This window comes from Stegostoma tigrinum, chromosome 29, assembly GCF_030684315.1.
Source record: "Stegostoma tigrinum isolate sSteTig4 chromosome 29, sSteTig4.hap1, whole genome shotgun sequence".
Lineage (NCBI taxonomy): Eukaryota > Metazoa > Chordata > Chondrichthyes > Orectolobiformes > Stegostomatidae > Stegostoma > Stegostoma tigrinum.
The window spans coordinates 6,751,777-6,769,054 of NC_081382.1; the positions used below are offsets into that span (position 1 = coordinate 6,751,777).

Below are 17,278 nucleotides of genomic sequence, written 5' to 3' on the forward strand. Positions count from 1 at the left end.
TTGGGAAAAGACAGCTACTATCAACTCTCTCTATATAGCCCTCATTATTTTATAAACTTCTGTTAGATCACCTGTCAACCTCTTCCGCTCCAGTGAAAGAAGTCCCAGCCTATCCAGCCCTTTACCCGGCAACATCCTGGTAAAAATCTTCTGAACCCTCTCCAGCTTCATTATATCTATGAACCGGACACAGTATTCCAGAAGATGCTTCACTGATGTCCTGTACATCCTCAACATAACGTCCCAACTCCTATACTGAAAGGATTGATCAATGAAGGCAAACATGCTGTCTATATGTGACTCAAACTTTAAAGAATTATGTACCTGAACGCATTGGTTCGGGCCTTGCGAATAGGAAATAACAGCTATGTCATTTAAGAAGTAATGTCATGAAGCACTTCACACAAAGTGTAGTAGAAAACTGGAACTCTTCTCTTGTATGTGAAAATATATGCCATCTTGATAACTTTGAATAGATATTAATGAAGACTGTTTTACTCTCATGTTTTCCGGTTAAAATAAGGTATCTGAACTTGTAGTTTTCAAAATTTGGGTCCTGTGTTTTGGCAGCGGACCAGGGATCCTGGGATGATCCAGTGTAATTTTAAACCTAGCAGTCTAAAAGAATCAATCAACCTTGAAACAGCTTATCTCAATGATTAAGGAGTCAAGCTGTCATTTCAAATTTTCATTTTCATAGACTCCCTACGGTGTGGGAGCAGGCCATTCAGCGCATTGTGTCCAAACTGACCACCTGAAGAGCATCCCTCCCAGATCCAGCCCCCTACCCTATTCCAGCATTTCCCGTGGCTAATCCACCCGACCTGACATCCCCAGATACTGGGCAATTTGGCATGGCTAATCCACCTAACTTGCACATCTTTGGATTGTGGAAGGAAATCTGAGCAGCCAGAGGAAACCCAGGCAGACACGGGGAGAATGAGGCTATTGATTTGTTTGCCGAGCTGGTAGGTTGGTTTGCAGGCATTTCGTCACCATACTAGGTAACATCATCAGTGCACCTTTGAAGCGTTATTGGTCTGCCCTGCTTGTGGCTTACGTGTTCTGGTCTGATGTGGTAGTTGGCCTCATATCTGGTTCTGCTTTGTAGTTGTTGGTATATGGGGCCTATTTCCATATGTTTGTTGATGAAGTTCAAGGTTGATTACCATGCCTCTTGGAAATCCCGTGCGTGACTTTTGTTGGCTTGCCCTCGGATGGGTACTTTGTTCCAGTCAAGAATTTGCAAACTCCACACACAGTCACTGGAAGTTGGAATTGAACTTTGGGTCCCTGGTGGTGTGGGGCCAAAGTGTTAACCACTTGCCACTGTGCTTCCCCAGGTGGTCTCCAGTTCATTCTTCTATACCATAGTGTGATTGACATCAACTATGTTAGTATATTGAATGAAGCTCCTTACAATGGGGAATCAGAAATGATCATACACGTGACTATGGTTCTGACATTAAACTGAAATAAGGGTCAGAGAGAATGCAGAGTTAAACAATCTGATGTAATTTTCTCCTTGTACAAATGCCAGTGGACTTAATGTGGCATTTTCAGCAGCCTCTGTTATTTGTATAGTAGTGCAACATGTCATTCTTTATCCTTGAAGGGTGCTGGGACACTTTGAGAAACCGCTGTTTCTGGAACTGTGTAAACACATGTTCTTCGTACAGTTCCATGAAGGGGAATACGTCTTCCGTCCAGGCGAGATTGATGACAGCATCTATGTGGTACAGGACGGCAGACTGGAGCTCTGCATCAATGAGAATGTAAGATTGTGCAGACCTTTTGTACCTAAGAACAGCTTCAACCATTTAGGAATGTTTTATCCTGGTACTGTTAATTAGTGGCATGTTCTGGTTCAGGTCAAAACTTAGAGCCACTGATTTTAATAAGCTCACTTTTTTCTTTTAAAAGTTATGACTAAGTAGCAGAGTCTAATCACATTGAAATTGTTGTCTTTGAGGAATTACAGTGTTTGACATGTGTGATGAAGCAGGATTTGTATTATGAGCAGGAGTCATTATTCATGGAGCTTCAGCTGTGATAGAGGAATTAATCCCATTGTCAGGCGAGTAAGTCCTCCCATTTAGTGATCTTTGTTACTGACTGTAACTCTGCCAGATATCCCTGCTATGGATTACCCTATCTGGATTAATCCGCTCCCTCAGTGTTGAGCTTGATTGCTCTTCCAAGTCAACGGCTAAAGTTGTTGACCAGCTCTTTTGATATAAGACTAGCTTCTGCATACTGCTAAGTTCAGTAGCTCGTCCCAGACAGTATCCTGTGCTACTGACTGTAATTATACCAGCAATCTCACCACCCCACGCTGTCACTCAATAATCCCTCCCCACAGCATCTTATGGTACTGATTATATTTGCCCTGATCGTTATCCAATTCTTTCAAACTAACCAGTTTATTAACTCTTCTCATCCAATGCTCTTTATTTGCGCAGTTACTGATCCAGCTTCTTAAAGATGCTGTAGCTTATTCTATTTGTATCTCTCATGATAGCACTTTAAACTTTAAGCATAAATACTCAAAAACAAGAAAAATCCTTCCGACAGACAAATAAAGTAAAAGAAATGGTTGTATTAATCCTTCTGTCCAAAAGGTTGATGCAACAGTGCAACAGCTTTGCCAAGTGGCTTGTTTTTGGTTTAAAAATAAGAATGAAAGGCCTGTATAATATCTCTCAGAAATGAAAAGTTGTTTAAAGATCATTGTTGCTCCCACTTTGTTCATATGAAGTCTTATAACAGCAACAACTTGAAAGATCAGCTGCTCTGTTTTCCGGTGATAGTTGAAGGTATAATGTTGACCAAGAAAGAAGAGGAGCTAAAAGGCATTTGTTCAAAATTCTTCTCTTCAGATAAATACCATAAAGCCCTGAGTACCAAATCTGACTCTCTGAATAGGCAGATGTGGTCTTAAAGTTAGAACTGCTATGGCACCATCTGTTACAAGCATCATACAGTTGACATCTTGGATCATATGCCCAGGCACTTGAATCCAGGTTTTCTGACTGAGAAAATGCAACAGTGAATTGTGTGTCAGTTTTCCAGTTACAGACATACAAACTAGCCATGCATTTGCAAAAAATCTCACAATGGCCTCTTTACAATGAATTTTCTCATTCACCTCTCTCTCTTGTCCAGATCGTTGTAATGCAGTCCAACTCCAGATCTCTGTTGCTGGCCATCCATAATTGGCTACTTAGAAGCAGCCTGCGATGAAACCAAATTGCTTCTTGCCTGTGAACTTGCAGTTTGTGGTGTTTCACCACGGCGTGATTGACAGCAGAGGCATCTAGAAATAAATAACTCAGTTTCTGAATTTAATTCTGATTATACAAAACCCATTGTATAAATAAGTCTAATAGATACATTTTGTTAATCGTGAGCTTTAATAGTTATAGGTGGTTATCGAAGGTCGGTGGATGAGGTTAAACTATGTGTCAGCTGGCTGATCTAATTGAATGTTGGTGTGCAGCAAAGGTTAACACATCAATGGCTTGCTTCTGCTTCTGTATGCCTCATTTGATAATGATATAATCTGTATCTGTAGAAAGGGGGCACATGTTCAAATTGTGGAAGACAAATTTAGCCAGAATGTCAAGTTCTTTTGCGAGCAAATAATAGACTTCTGCCTGGAAGCATGATGCCTTTTCTCTTTGCAATATATTGGTATACTGATGAACTGTGCCAGATAATCAAAAGGACAGTTTAGAGTAGTTGGTAAGATTAATTGAAACACTTTAGTGACTTCAAGTAGTTGCTTGAATCAGTATGTAACTTTTTGTTCTTTGTATGAACAGGATGGCACTGAAGTTGTGGTGAAAGAAGTTTTACCAGGTGACAGTGTGCATAGTCTTCTCAGCATTCTGGATGTAATTACTGTAAGTAAATAGTGCACGATGTGCAGACCATTTTAATGAGTTTTCTTAGTTGCCAGATGTGAGTCACAATTGTAACTACAGTACTTCGCTTACTTTTTTAAAATTCAGATGGAGATGCTCCAACTTGCTTAATGTTTGCAAAATATTTAACAACTTATAAATTCTTTTGATCTATCAAAATGTGGCTGTCTTCCACAAAGTGGAACCTTACTGTTGCGTACCGTACATACAGTTACTGAAATTAGTAGTTCTTATATGTGTGGTCATATTTGACAACATGAGCCTTCCCTAACTTAAACCTGACTCCTTTTGGGGTGTGCTTACTTGAACAACATCAGTTGCTGTTCGTGGTATCAGACCGAATCTAGGATCCAGACAGGGTTTGCTGGGATACAGGGCTAGAATAGTATCTACCATAATCTTACCCTCACTGAGCATGCACACAAACATACTCTAGAAGGAATACCAGCTACTGATTAGATGCCGGAATTGTGTCTTGATCTACCTCCATGACTCGAGGACCAGGGCCTTGAGACCAGTTATAACCCTTAGCAGTCTGTACTTAGAAAATGCTGTCAGAAAGTACTTGTTATGTGTTTTGAGTTTAATTCACTTGTGTTGGATCTACAGGCCTGGTCACATGGATTTAAGAGAGCACTTTTTAAAAATATTTGATTCAGCTACTAACTGTAAATGTCAACCTGTGGAATAATGATATCAGTATCTTGCCCAATATTTGCCTGAGGTCAAAAACTGTAAATTTGCCTGTTCTTTTAGGGTTGTTCTCAGAAGTGTGCAAAGAACTCTTACGCAATCAGCAATTCACATGGATTCTGTCACCATTTTGCATATGTTCTCCATAACTAGATCATCTGGGTCCACATTGTTTAATGCCTTGCATTGACTTCCATATTTTGTAGTGTTGACGGATAGGCATAAACATAAATAATTGATTTTCCATTTGGTGTTGAGTCTATTTACTTATCTCCAGATATCAGCAACCTATGATTTTTGTTTCCTTGTTCCAGCCCCTTTTTTAAAATTGTTAAAGGAAAACATTTTCAGCTTTCACCTTCAAGGTGAATCAAATCGTAATATTGCACCCAAAAGTCACTACACACAAGGACTGCAGGTGTTCAGGAAGGGACCTTTTTCCACAGATTATTGGGATGAGTAAAAATTGCTGGATCAAATTTTCAACCTACTCATGACCAGAACTCATTTTGACATAGTTCTGTTATGAGAAAGTGGCACACTCACGTGAAAAGCTTTTCTTGTCACTGATCGTGACAGGGATGCACTTTGAGGTGTCCTATATTTTACTAGCATGGTGCACTTGCCATGGTGTATCTGTGATCTAGAAACAACTAATTCTGTTAATAAGAGCTGAAATCTGTAAAAGAAACATTGTATGAATAACAATCAGGGATTTAAGTTTATTGTTTTGTTTGAATGTCTGTGCTAAACTTCAATTCAATTATTTGATACGATCATAATTGTTTTGATTGAGAAGCAGTGCTCACTTTGTGTTCATTTCTGATACGGCCAAACAAATGAATATCTTTCAATGAGTGACAGTATGTTGGGAGGGAATCATTGTCTCTGTAATGTACTGACTCATGAAGATCACATTTATCAGATTGAATGCATCTTTCAACTTCAGTGTTATGCATGCATTCTTGTTCCTTTTCATCCCCTCCCCACCTCTTGTGTTCAGAATCAGAAGGTTGTAAGGCCAAGGCCCACTCTAGAGACTCGAGTGCATTATGCCATTGACACTTCACTGCTCCACTTGAGTACAAGAATGAAACCGAGCTTCTTCGAGGCTTTATGCCTCGATCAGCATTAAAATACGTGAACAGATTGCTGCTGTGAACGTCTTGTGTACAAATGGGCTGATGTCGCAACAATGAATCCGCCTCTGCTGAAAAGTTGTGGGTTTAGCTTTCAGTCTAGAAATAAAAGTATAATATCTAGGCTTGCGTTTCATTATAGTACTGAGGGAGTGCTGCACTGTCAAAAATTCCATCTTTCAGATGAGATCTCAAACCAAATTTGTGACATTCCTTGATGAAGGTTAGGCATAGGAGTTCTCCCAGTGTTCTCTTCGAAAACAAAATCACAAAGTAATTGCTCTAAAAAGAGAGAGGAAGTTGAAGCTTTCTTCATCCACTTCTCAGGAATGAAATGCAAAGAAAAAGGAATTTTAGAAAGGAACTTTTTTTTAATCATAAGATGTAGGAGTAGAAGTTAACCATTCAGCCTATAAAGTCAGCTCCATTGTTTAATGAGATCGTGTAAGGTTTTCAAGTAGATTTGTAGCTCGGGTTGTGGATGTTGTGGTTGGTTGGCTCGCTGAGCTGGCTTGTTGTTCCTCAGATGTTTCGTTACTGTGCTGTGTAACATCAGTGCAGCCTCTGATGAAGCGTCAGTATGTTTTCCCACCTAGTTTTTGAACTCTGGGGTCCATTGAGCTGGATTGTCTCACTTCTGGTTTTCATTCATAGTAGAGTGTATATGGGGTCAAGTTGTATTGTTTATTAATGGCTTTCTTCATGGAGTGCCAGGCTTCTAGGAATTCCCATGCTTGTCTCTGCTTTGCTTGTCCCAGGATTTTGGTGTTGTCTCAGTCGAATTGGTGGTTCTCCTTTATCCGTGTGGATTGAGATGAGTGGATAAGAAGAACCACCGATTCGACTGGGACACACTAAGCAGAGACAGGCACAGGAATTCCTCGAAGCCTGGAACTCCACGAAGACAACCATCAATAAACACGTAGAACTCGACCCCATATACACTGCACTACGAAGGAAAACCGAAAGTGAAGCAATCCAGCTCAACCGACTCGAGACTTTTAAAGCCCAGATGGGAAAACACACCGACGCTTCATCGGAGGCTGCACTGAGGATGTTGCCCAGCATGGTAATGAAACGTCTGTGGAGCAACAAACCAGCTTGGTGAGCCAACCAAGCTGAACAATGAGATCATGGCTGATAACCCTCAATTCCCTTACTGATTCAAAATTTGTCTGTCTTAGCCTTGAATATACTTAATGACTAGCCTTGGAGATTCCCTGTGGTAAAGGAATCCACAAATTCAGTACCCTCAGAAGAACTTCCTTCTCATCTTTGTGTTTGGGTATCTCCTTTCTAAGATTATGCCTTCTGTCCTCGCCTTTCTCATAAGTGGAAAAGAAACTTTCTGCACCTACACTGAATCTTAAGTTTCAGTAAAGTCTCTCTTCTTTTTCCTCCTTAAATTCCAATGAGTAGAGATCCAACCTACTCGGCCTTTAATAAGAAAATCTCAGCATACGTGGGATTAACCTGATGAGCCTTCTCTGGATTGCTTTCAATGCTGGTATACCTCTCCTTAGGTAAGGGGCCAACACTGCTCATAGTTTTCTAGCTGTTGTCTGGTGCCTTCTATAGTTTTAGCAAAACTTCCCTACATTTATACACCATTCCCTTTGAAATAACAGCCTATATTGCATTTATTTTCCCTATCACTTGCTGAACCTGGATGTTGGCCTTTTGTGAATCATGCACAAGGACTACATAAATCCGTTGATGCTGCAGCTTACTGCAATTTTTTTCTGTTTAAATAATATTTTGCTGTTCTTTTCCTGCCTAAGTACATAACCTATTTTTCCCACATTGCATTTCATCTGCCAAGATTTTTGCTCACTAACTTAACCTGTCTGTATCCCTCTGTAGATATATTGCATCACCCTCAACACTTGCCTTTCCACTTCATCCAAGTCATGAATGTGTTGTAAATAATTATGGTCCCACTGGCCCCTGTGGCTCCTCACTAGTTACAGATTGCCATCCTGAAAATGTCCATGTTATCCTAACTCTGTTTTCTATCACTTCGTCAGTTCATATCAATATTAATATACTATCTTCAACACCAAGGGCATTTATTAAGTAGGCTTATGTGTGATACCTTTATTGAATGCTTTCTGGAAATCCAAATATATTACATTGACTGTTTCCCTTTATCTGCCCTGTTTGTTACCTCTTCAAAGAGCTGTAATATATTTGTCAGGCATGATTTCCTTCATGAAGCCATGTTAATTCTGCTTGATATTGTGTCCTATTAAATACTCTGTTATTACTTCCTTGAAAAGACACTAATAGTTTCCCAATGCCTCCTACTAAGCTATTTGGCCTGTAACCAGTTTTTGTCTTGATGTTTTGGCATGGTGGCTCAGTGGTTAGCAGCTCTGCGTTGCAGCGCCAGGGGCGGGGGTTTGATTTGGGTGACTGTGTGCAGTTTGCATATTCTTTCTGTGTCTGCGTGAGTTTCCACTGGGTGCTCTGGTTTCCCCCCACAGTCCAAAGATGTGCAGATAATGTGGATTGGCCGTGTTAAATTACCCATAGTGTCCAAGGATGTATAGGCTAGGTGGATTAGCCATTGGGAATGCAAGGTTATGAGAACCGGGTGGGGAGTGAGTCTGGATGGGTTAGGAGGGTTGGTGCACACCCACTATCTGGATTCTGCACAAAAGTATTTTGCATGAGTGATTTTCCAATCCCCTGAAATTTTTCCAGAATGTCAGCATTCTTGATGGTTACCACCAGAATCTCCACTATCTCTGTAGCAACCTCCTTTTAAAAACCCTCCTAACTCATCCAGACTTGTTCATGATGAAACCCAACAAGTTCAGGGGGCATATCAGCCTTTAGTCCTATTAGTTTCCCTGTTACTTTTTTTTTCCTGGTGATAGTTATTTGTATTTTTTGCCCCTTAATTATTTTGTATGTTTGGAATGAACAAAGAACAAGCTCTTTGGCCCACCAAGTCTGTGCTAACACGTGATGACTTTTGAACTAAAAGCCTTTTGCCTGTATATGGCCCATATTCCTCTGTTCTCTGTCTGTTCTCATATATCTGTAAAGATGCCTCTTTACTATTGCTATTGTGTCTGCCTCCATTGTCTCTATTCGCAGCGTATTCCAAGCACTCACTATAAACAAAAATAAATTGCCTCCCACATTTCCTTTAAATTTACCCCCTTGTACCTTAAACCTATGTTCCCATGCCATTGATATTTCTCATCTGAGAAAAAGGCACTGACTACCTATTCTTTCTGTGCTTACGATGTTGTAAACTTTTATCAGGTCACTCCTCATCTTTCAATGTTCAAGTGAAAAGAAGTCAATTATGTCCAATGTCTCCTCAAAGCTAATTCCCTCCAAACATGCAACATCAGGTAAACTGTTTCTGTACCTTCTCCAGAACCTTCACATCTGCCTGGTGACGTGGCAACCGGAATTGTACACAATATGGCCAACTGTGGCCTAACGAAAGATATATGCAGCTACAACATGACATGTTAACTTACTGTCTGACTGAAGGCAAGCACTTTCAGGGAACTGTGGACTAATGCCCCAGATCCTTCTATATGTTGATGCTATTAAGGGTCTGCCATTTACTGTATACTTCCTTCCCACATTAGATCTTCCAAAATGCATTCTTGTTTTTATGTAGATTAAACTCCATCTGCCATTTCTCCGCTGAAGCCTGTAGCCATTATATATTGTACCCTTCAGTGTCCTGAACCTCCTTTTGTATGCTTCCTTTTTGTTTTTGACTAAGCTCTTAACTTCTTTTGTCATTCACAATTCCCGAATCTTGTCATCCTTATCTTTTTGTTTTCACAAAACTGTGCTGGTTCTGAACTCTAATTGAAAATAAACAGCAGGCTTTTGGCCAGATTTTATCGTGTCTTCAGCTGAGTCGCTTCTGCATGATTAAATCACTGGATAACAGTTGGGAGCAGAAACTCTTAGCTTGTTATCTTTCACCTTCAACAATTTCCTCACTTGGACCGATTTTGTACTTTTCCTGTCACTGCTGAGTCTGGCAGACTGAGCATTTCGAGTTCTTTATGAATCTGTCGAACACTTGGCATTATGCTCACCACTGGGTCATTGTGTGGCACCTAATCTTTTTTTGATTACTTAAGGGTACAATACATACTTCTGTGTTGCATTTTTCTTTAGACTTGCAATTAAATTATCTTGATATAAAAATGAAGCCCAAATGGAAAAGTGTTCCTGAATAATGTAGTTTAACTCAAGCAACGTGAGTTCTCTATCTATCCCCACACCCTGTGGCCACCTTTAGTTATTTTGTCCAAATGAACTAAAGTACTGCAATGAGGTTCAAAGGTAATTAGGGATTGGCAGGAATGTAGATTTGAGGTCACGATCAGATCAATCAAATCTTAAGTTTTTTTCAGGCAGTCTGATAGGCCAAATGACCACCTTGTGTTCCTAATTTGTATGCCCAGGTTAAGTATGAGGCCTCAGTGACATAACAGTGCTATCTGAAATGTTTTTAAATATACAGTTTATAAGTTTGTTCAAGTGTTTATTGCTTTCCTCATTTTCTAGGGTTATCCTGCTCCGTACAAAACGGTGTCTGCCCGGGCACTCTGTACATCCACTGTTCTACGCTTGCCAGCTAGTGCATTTCAGTCAGTCTTCCAGAAGTACCCAGAAACCCTGGTCAGAGTGGTTCAGGTAAGCAAGTGTTTTGATTTTTAAAACAGCACTGCTGCAGGGAAGGGTGCAGTTGACATTTTGACTTGGTTTGTTTCCCTTGCACAGGAAGTATGGAAGGTTAAGGGTTGCTCTTATTGCCATGACTTGGTATAGTCTACTTCCTGGGGAAGTGAGGCCGGACAATCTCCGACATCACTCTTCCTATATTCACATTTTTAAAATTAGTTAATGGTCTTCTGTGGTCCATACTAGATATATGGAGGTTCAAAGCAGACACACTCGTCCCGCCTCCTTGACCTGTCCGTCTTCCCTGGACTGACCTATCCCCTCCCTACTTCCTCACCTATACTCTCCTCTCTACCTATCTTGTTTTCTCTCCATCTTCGGTCCGCCTCCCCCTCTCTCCCTATTTATTCCAAAACCCTCTCCCCATCCCCCTCTCTGATGAAGGGTCTAGGCCCGAAATGTCAGCTTTTGTGCTCCTGAGATGCTGCTTGGCCTGCTGTGTTCATCCAGCTCCACACTTTGTTATCGTGGATTCTCCAGCATCTGCAGTTCCTATTATCACATGTACACTCGGTAAAGTAGATTTGTTTTTAGCACTGAAACTCCTGGGATTAATTGGCCTGCTTGGATGCAAAATTGGCTGAAGTTCAGAGACTGGTGAACAGTTGGTTGGTAGACTGCATGCAGTGGTGTCTCTCAGGAACTGGTAGAGGACCCACTGTTCTTTTTTGATGTGAATTTGGGTATGTAATTAAAGTTGGCAATTGAGTCCTAACTTGAAAATGTAGTGAACAGTAAGCAGGGAGTAACAGACTCGAGGAGGACACTGACATACCAGTGAAGAAGTGAGTGATGACTTGGGTAGAAAGAAAGGCAATTTAAGTTAAGCAAACAAAAAAATTAGAGAGATTTGGAAACAGATTTGGAGTCATATGTACACAATCTTTGGAAGTGGCAAATGAATCGAGAAAGCTAGTAAAAAGATAATTTTTGAAATAGAGGAAGAGTATGCAAAAGCAAGCACTGGGTCTTTGAGCTCTGGGCTACATACTTCAGGAAAGATGTCAAGACCTTGGTCAAGATAGGGTGGCAATCTTCTAGAATTATACCAGAAGTGAAGGGAATCAAGGAGAAAGTGGTATTGTTCTTGGAATAGCTTGGGTTGAGGGGAGATTTGTTAATGATGTTGAAATTTGCAATGGGTTTAGAGAGAGTAAATAAGAAGACACTTTTATGGAGGAGGGAGCTTTGGATAATTGGCCAGAGAATTGGAGAAAAGTGACAAAAACCTTCTGATGACCAAAGTTCTTTCACCTATTGGCAATCCTAGTGAAGTGACCATTACTCGTAGTGTAAAGCTTTGTACGCTGAGAATAATCGTATTACTTGTCACGGAGATGGTATCACTGAACCTATTGATCAAATATAAATTGCGTTTTAATGTTATTTTTCTATATTTTTCCAGAGGCTGTAATTTCTATACTGCACATTGCTACTGCTAACGGTGACAAACCAGTAATTGTCAATATTCATTTTTGAATTTTTATGTAGTTCAAAACTTTGTTCCCTGTGTGCAACTCCAATTGGTAATCAGGATATCTGAAACTATATTGCTAAATGCTTTTCATTATTTCATACCTACCCATTGTGCTTTTAGGAAATTCTGCTAAAACCAGCATGACACTGTGCTAAATTTTCTTTTCTTCAGATAATCATGGTGCGCTTGCAGAGAGTGACCTTTTTGGCTTTACACAACTATCTGGGCCTGACGAAGGAGCTGTTCAATTCGGTATGTGATTAAAAACAAGAATGAAAAATAATCTTTGCCCACTCAGCCTAAAAATGCAGATCAAGGTTTATGGGATTTCACTAACACACTACTTAGAAGTACAGATCTCTTGTGTAGCTAGTATGAGTTATACTTACTGCCATTTGAAATGTTAGAATTATAACATTGTTGTTTCATAATGTATATCACAGTTTGAAGAGCTGGGACAGGTATTATTCCTGATTGTTGGCTCATAATGGGGATTAAAGTAAACAAACCAGAGCTAATATTTTAAAGATAGTAGGAACTGCTGATGCTGCGGAATCTGAGATAACCGGGTGTAGAGCTGGATGAACACAGCAGGCCAAGCAGCATCAGAGGAGCAGGCAAGCTGACGTTTCGGGTCTGGACCCCATTTCAGAAATGAGAATTCAGAAATTTCTGAATAAGGGTCCAGACCCGCAACATCAGCTTTCCTGCTCCCCTGATGCTGCGTGGCCTGCTGTGTTCATCCAGCTGTACACCTTGTTGCCTAATATTTTAAAGGTCGTTTCATCAAATTTTGTCAAATCGAAGGCAATGGGAGTGTTTTTCGGCAACTTAATTGCCTAGGTTTGTGCTGAAGGGACTTGGTGTATTGCCTTACTCTCTGTTAACTCTTTCCAGTGGTCTGTGAGTTTGGGTGCAGACCCAGGAATTGATAGACTATAGAAGACTAAAGAGATGGTAGGAACTGCTGATGCTGGAGAATCTGAGATAACATGGTATGAAGCTGAATGAACACAGCAGGCCAAGCAACATCAGAGGAGCAGGAAAGTTGACGTTTCGGGTCAAGACCCTTCTTCAGAAATGGGGAAGGGGAAGGGGACCCTGAAATAAATAGGGAGACAGGAGGAGGGAGGGAGAAGATAGCGTGAGAGGAGACAGACAGGCCAAAGAGGTGGGGTTAGAGCCAGTGAAGGTGAATGTAGGTGGGGAGTTAGGGAGGGGATAGGTCAGCCCAGAGAGGACGGACTGGTTGAGGAGACGGGATGAGGTTAGTGGGTAGGAGATGGGGGTGGGGCTTGAGGTGGGAGGAATGGTTAGGGAGGCAGGGACTAGCTGGGCTGGTTTTGGGATGTGGTTGGGGGAGGGGAGATTTTGAAACTTGTGAAGTCCACATTGATAGCCTTGGGCTGCAGGGTTCCCAAGCGAAATATGAGATGCTGTTCCTGCATCTTTTGGATGGCATCATTGCGGCAATGCAGGAGGCCCAGGGTGTCTGTGTGTGTGTGTTGGGGGGGTCGGTGGTAAAAGAGAAAGAGTTGAAATGGTTCGCGACTGGGACGTGCAGTTGTTTTTTGCAAATTGTGCGTGGGTGTTCCACAAAGCAATCGTCTGCTTGGCTTCCCTGATGTAGAGGAGGCTACAATATGAATAGCAGATACAGTATATCACATTAGCAGATGTGCAGATGAACATCTGTTTGATGTGGAAGGTCTTGGGGCCTGGGATGGGAGTGAGGGGGGAGGTATAGTGGCAGATGTAGCACATGCTTCGGTTGCAGGGAAAAGTGCCGGATATGGTGGGGCTGGAGGGTAGTGTGGAGCGGAGAAGGGAGTCACGGAGAAAATAGTCCCTCCAGAAAGCAGATAAGGGTGGGGAGGGAAAAATATCTTTGGTAGTGGGGTCAGTTTGCAGGTGGCAAGTCTCTTTATGTTCCCCTCCACAGTGATCGAAAATGCCCTTGACTGTGTCTCCCGCATTTCCGGCAACTCATCCTTCACACCCTCTATCCGTAATAATAACCAAAACAGAATCCCCCTTGTCATCACGTACCACCCCACCAACCTCCAAATCCAACGCATCATTCTCTGACATTTCCGCCATCTGTAATCTGACCCCACTACCAAAGACATTTTCCCTCCCCACCCTTACCTGCTTTCCAGAGGGGCTATCCTCTCTGTGACTCCCTTGTCCACGCCATGCTCCCCTCCAGCCCCACCACACCTGGCACTTTTCCCTGCAACCGCAGGAAGTGCTCTACCTGCCCCCACACCACCTCCCTCACCCCCATCCCAGGCCCTAAGAAAACCTTCCACAGCAAACAGAATTTCACCTGTGCATCTGCTAACGTGCCGTACTGTATCCACTGTGCCCATTGTGGCCTCCTCTACATTGACTACACTAAGCGGAGGCTTGGGGACTGCTTTGTGGAACAACTATGCTCAGTTCGCAACAACAACTAGACCTTCCAGTCGTGGACCATTTCAACTCTCTTCCATTTCAACTCCTGCGTTGCCGCAATGACGCCACCCGAAAGATGCAGGAACAGCATCTCATTTCGCTTGGCAACCCTGCAGCCCAAGGCTATCAATGTGGGCTTCACAAGCTTCAAAATCTCCCCTTCCCCGACCACATTCCAAAACCAGCCCAGCTAGTCCCTGCCTCCCTAACCATTCCTCCCAACTCAAGCCCCACTCCCATTTCCTACCCGCTAATCTTATCTCACCTCCTTGACCAGTCCATCCTCCCTGGACCGACCTATCCCCTCCCTAATTCCCCACCTACATTCACCTTCACTGGCTCTGACCCTGCCTCTTTGACCTGTCTGTCTCCTCTCACCGTATCTTCTCATTTTATCCATCTTCCATCCGCCTCCCTGTCTCCCTATTTATTTCAGAGTCCCCTTCCCCTCCCCCATTTCTGAAGAAGGGTCTCGACCTGAAACGTCAACTTTCCTGCTGCTTGGCCTGCTGTGTTCATCCAGCTTCACACCTTATTATAGAAGACTAAAGTTCATTTAGTCAGTTTTCTTCCAACCTCATGATGCCACAGTGGAGTTATTGACTAATCACAGCAATCAATATCTGTGAATGAACCTACAACAGATCCAGATATGATCCACAGAAAGCCCCCAGTGCTTGAAAGCTTTGGCATCCATAGACTCTCTCTTGACTCTGCTATACTTTGCATATCTTTATTTTCATTCATTCGTAGCATGTGGGCATTGTTGTTGAACCAGCATTTATTGCCCATCTCATGCTGCTTTTGACAAGGTGCTGATGTGATGCCTTATTGAACTCTTGAGGTCCATTTGGTGTAGGTAGACTCACAATGCAGCTAGGGAGACAATTGCAGGATTTTAACCCAGTGATAATAAAGGAATGGTAGAATATTTCATAGCCAGGGTCATAGTGTCTTAGAGGGATACTTGCAGATGATGGTGTTTCCATGTATGTGCTGCCCTTGTCTGTCCAGATGGTGGTGGTTACAGTTTTGGAGGGTGCTGTGCAAGGAAGCTTAACGAATTTCTTCAGTGCATCTTGTGGATGACGCACACTGTCGCCGCTGTGCACCCTTGGTGGAGGGTGTGGATGTTTGTGAATGCAGTGCCAATCAGTCAGCCTGCTTTGTCTTGGATGAAGTCAGCTTCTTGAGAGTTGTTGGAGCTGCGCTCATCCGAGCAAACGGGGAGTATTTCATTACACTCCTGGCTTGTGTCTTGTAGATGGTGAACAGGTTTTGGAGTCAGGCTGTAAGTCACTTGCTACAGGATATCTAGCTTCTGAAGTATATTTCAAGATCCTGTCTTGTTAGAGATAGTCATTTGTGTTGTTTGCCACCCTCCAGCCCAAGTCATGATTGTCCAGGCTTTGCTGCCTTTGAACGTGAACTGTCTCAGTATCTAAATGATGCTGACCATGGTGCGATCATCGGTGAATGTCCCCACTTCTGACCTTGTGATGGAGGGAAGGTCGTTGATGAAGATGTTTGGGCTTAGGATACCATTCTGAGGAACTAGGGCTCTCATGGCTCTAATGCCCCTACCTAGCTCCGGCACAGGAGGCCTGGGTTCCAGTCTTCAAAAGATGAAAACATATCTACCTTGAGCCGTTAGGACTGTTGTGGCACAGTGGTAGTGTCCCTACCTTTTGAACGAGAAGCCTGCCATACTGTCTGTAGTTGATTAAAACTATCTAACCAGTGGAACCACTGAAGCTGAGGTGACAGACTCTCAACAGCCTGACTCATCTTTCAATGTGCTAAGTATGACTCCAACCAGCGGAGAATTTTCCCCAATTTCCATTGAATTTTACAGTGACTCCACTCTTGCCTCATATCAGGAATTCAGCTCTTTTGTTCATGTTTGATCCGAGGTTGTAATGAAGTAAGGAGCTGAATGATTTTGGCAGAATCAAAACTGGGTGTCAGCTAGAGACTGTTGTTGCTTGATGACACTGATGACATCTTCCACTAGCTCCTATCGCAGATTATGGTAAAAGAACATTTTAAATGATTTTCTAGTCTAATTTGAATGTAATCTGTTGGGTAAATTGAGCGCTGAGTTTCCACAGATTAGCAGTGAGCCTGGATTTATCACTGCTAGTGGATAAACAGCACTTGTCAGTTTAATTTCCACACATTATCACCTCAGAAGTTGACGTGAGTGCGTGACAGAAATGGTATTGTGTGAAAAGGGGCAGTTTTTACTATTGTGACGACGCTGAGGTTTCAAGAGGTGTATTTTGTCTGGATTTTTTTTGAGAGGGATTGAACGAGTGATAACAAGCAGTCCATGGTAACGTAAACAGCTCGTGAGGCCTTATGGGTTTTTTTAAAGTTCTAACAATAGAAGCAGCCTGGTTGGGTTTGGCCAGTTCTCACAGACTGGGATTTTAATTCTTTTTAGCTTTTAGATTCAGCAGAAACTGCTGGAGTCTCAAAGTAGAAACTCTTTTTCCCTTTCAGTTATAGCTAGAAGCTGGGGGTTTGCTTCCTTTTGCGGGTGTTCCATGTGAGAAAATCTATTTTCTGAACTTGTCTTTTTGCTAAGGGGTGTATTTATGGAATGTTACTATTTTCGAACAGTTAAGTAGTAATAGTTACCATATCTTTTATTCTATTAAGTTTTCCAATAGACTTTGCTTATTCTAAGTTCCTCTTTCTTTTGTTGCATTTTAACTATGGTATTTGAATAAATGGTGTTTTGCCTAACGTCGAGTATTTTGACAGTTAAATTGCATCTGGAATACAGGGCTTTACATTTTCCTTTTAAAATAGGAATAAGTTGGGTTTTGGCTACCTTCTTAAATATTTTT

At 42.0% G+C, this 17,278-nt stretch overlaps 1 protein-coding gene across 2 annotated transcripts in view; it reads left to right on the plus strand.

Moving 5' to 3' along the window:
* The window catches only part of pnpla7b (patatin-like phospholipase domain containing 7b), a 322,850-nt gene that overhangs the window by 54,247 nt on the left and 251,325 nt on the right, over positions 1-17,278 (plus strand). For both annotated transcript variants that reach the window (XM_048558715.2, XM_048558716.2), the window contains 4 exons: positions 1,616-1,775; positions 3,825-3,905; positions 10,313-10,441; positions 12,138-12,218. In XM_048558715.2, the coding sequence (XP_048414672.1) occupies positions 1,616-1,775; positions 3,825-3,905; positions 10,313-10,441; positions 12,138-12,218 (451 nt within the window). The remainder of the gene's footprint in view (positions 1-1,615; positions 1,776-3,824; positions 3,906-10,312; positions 10,442-12,137; positions 12,219-17,278) is intronic.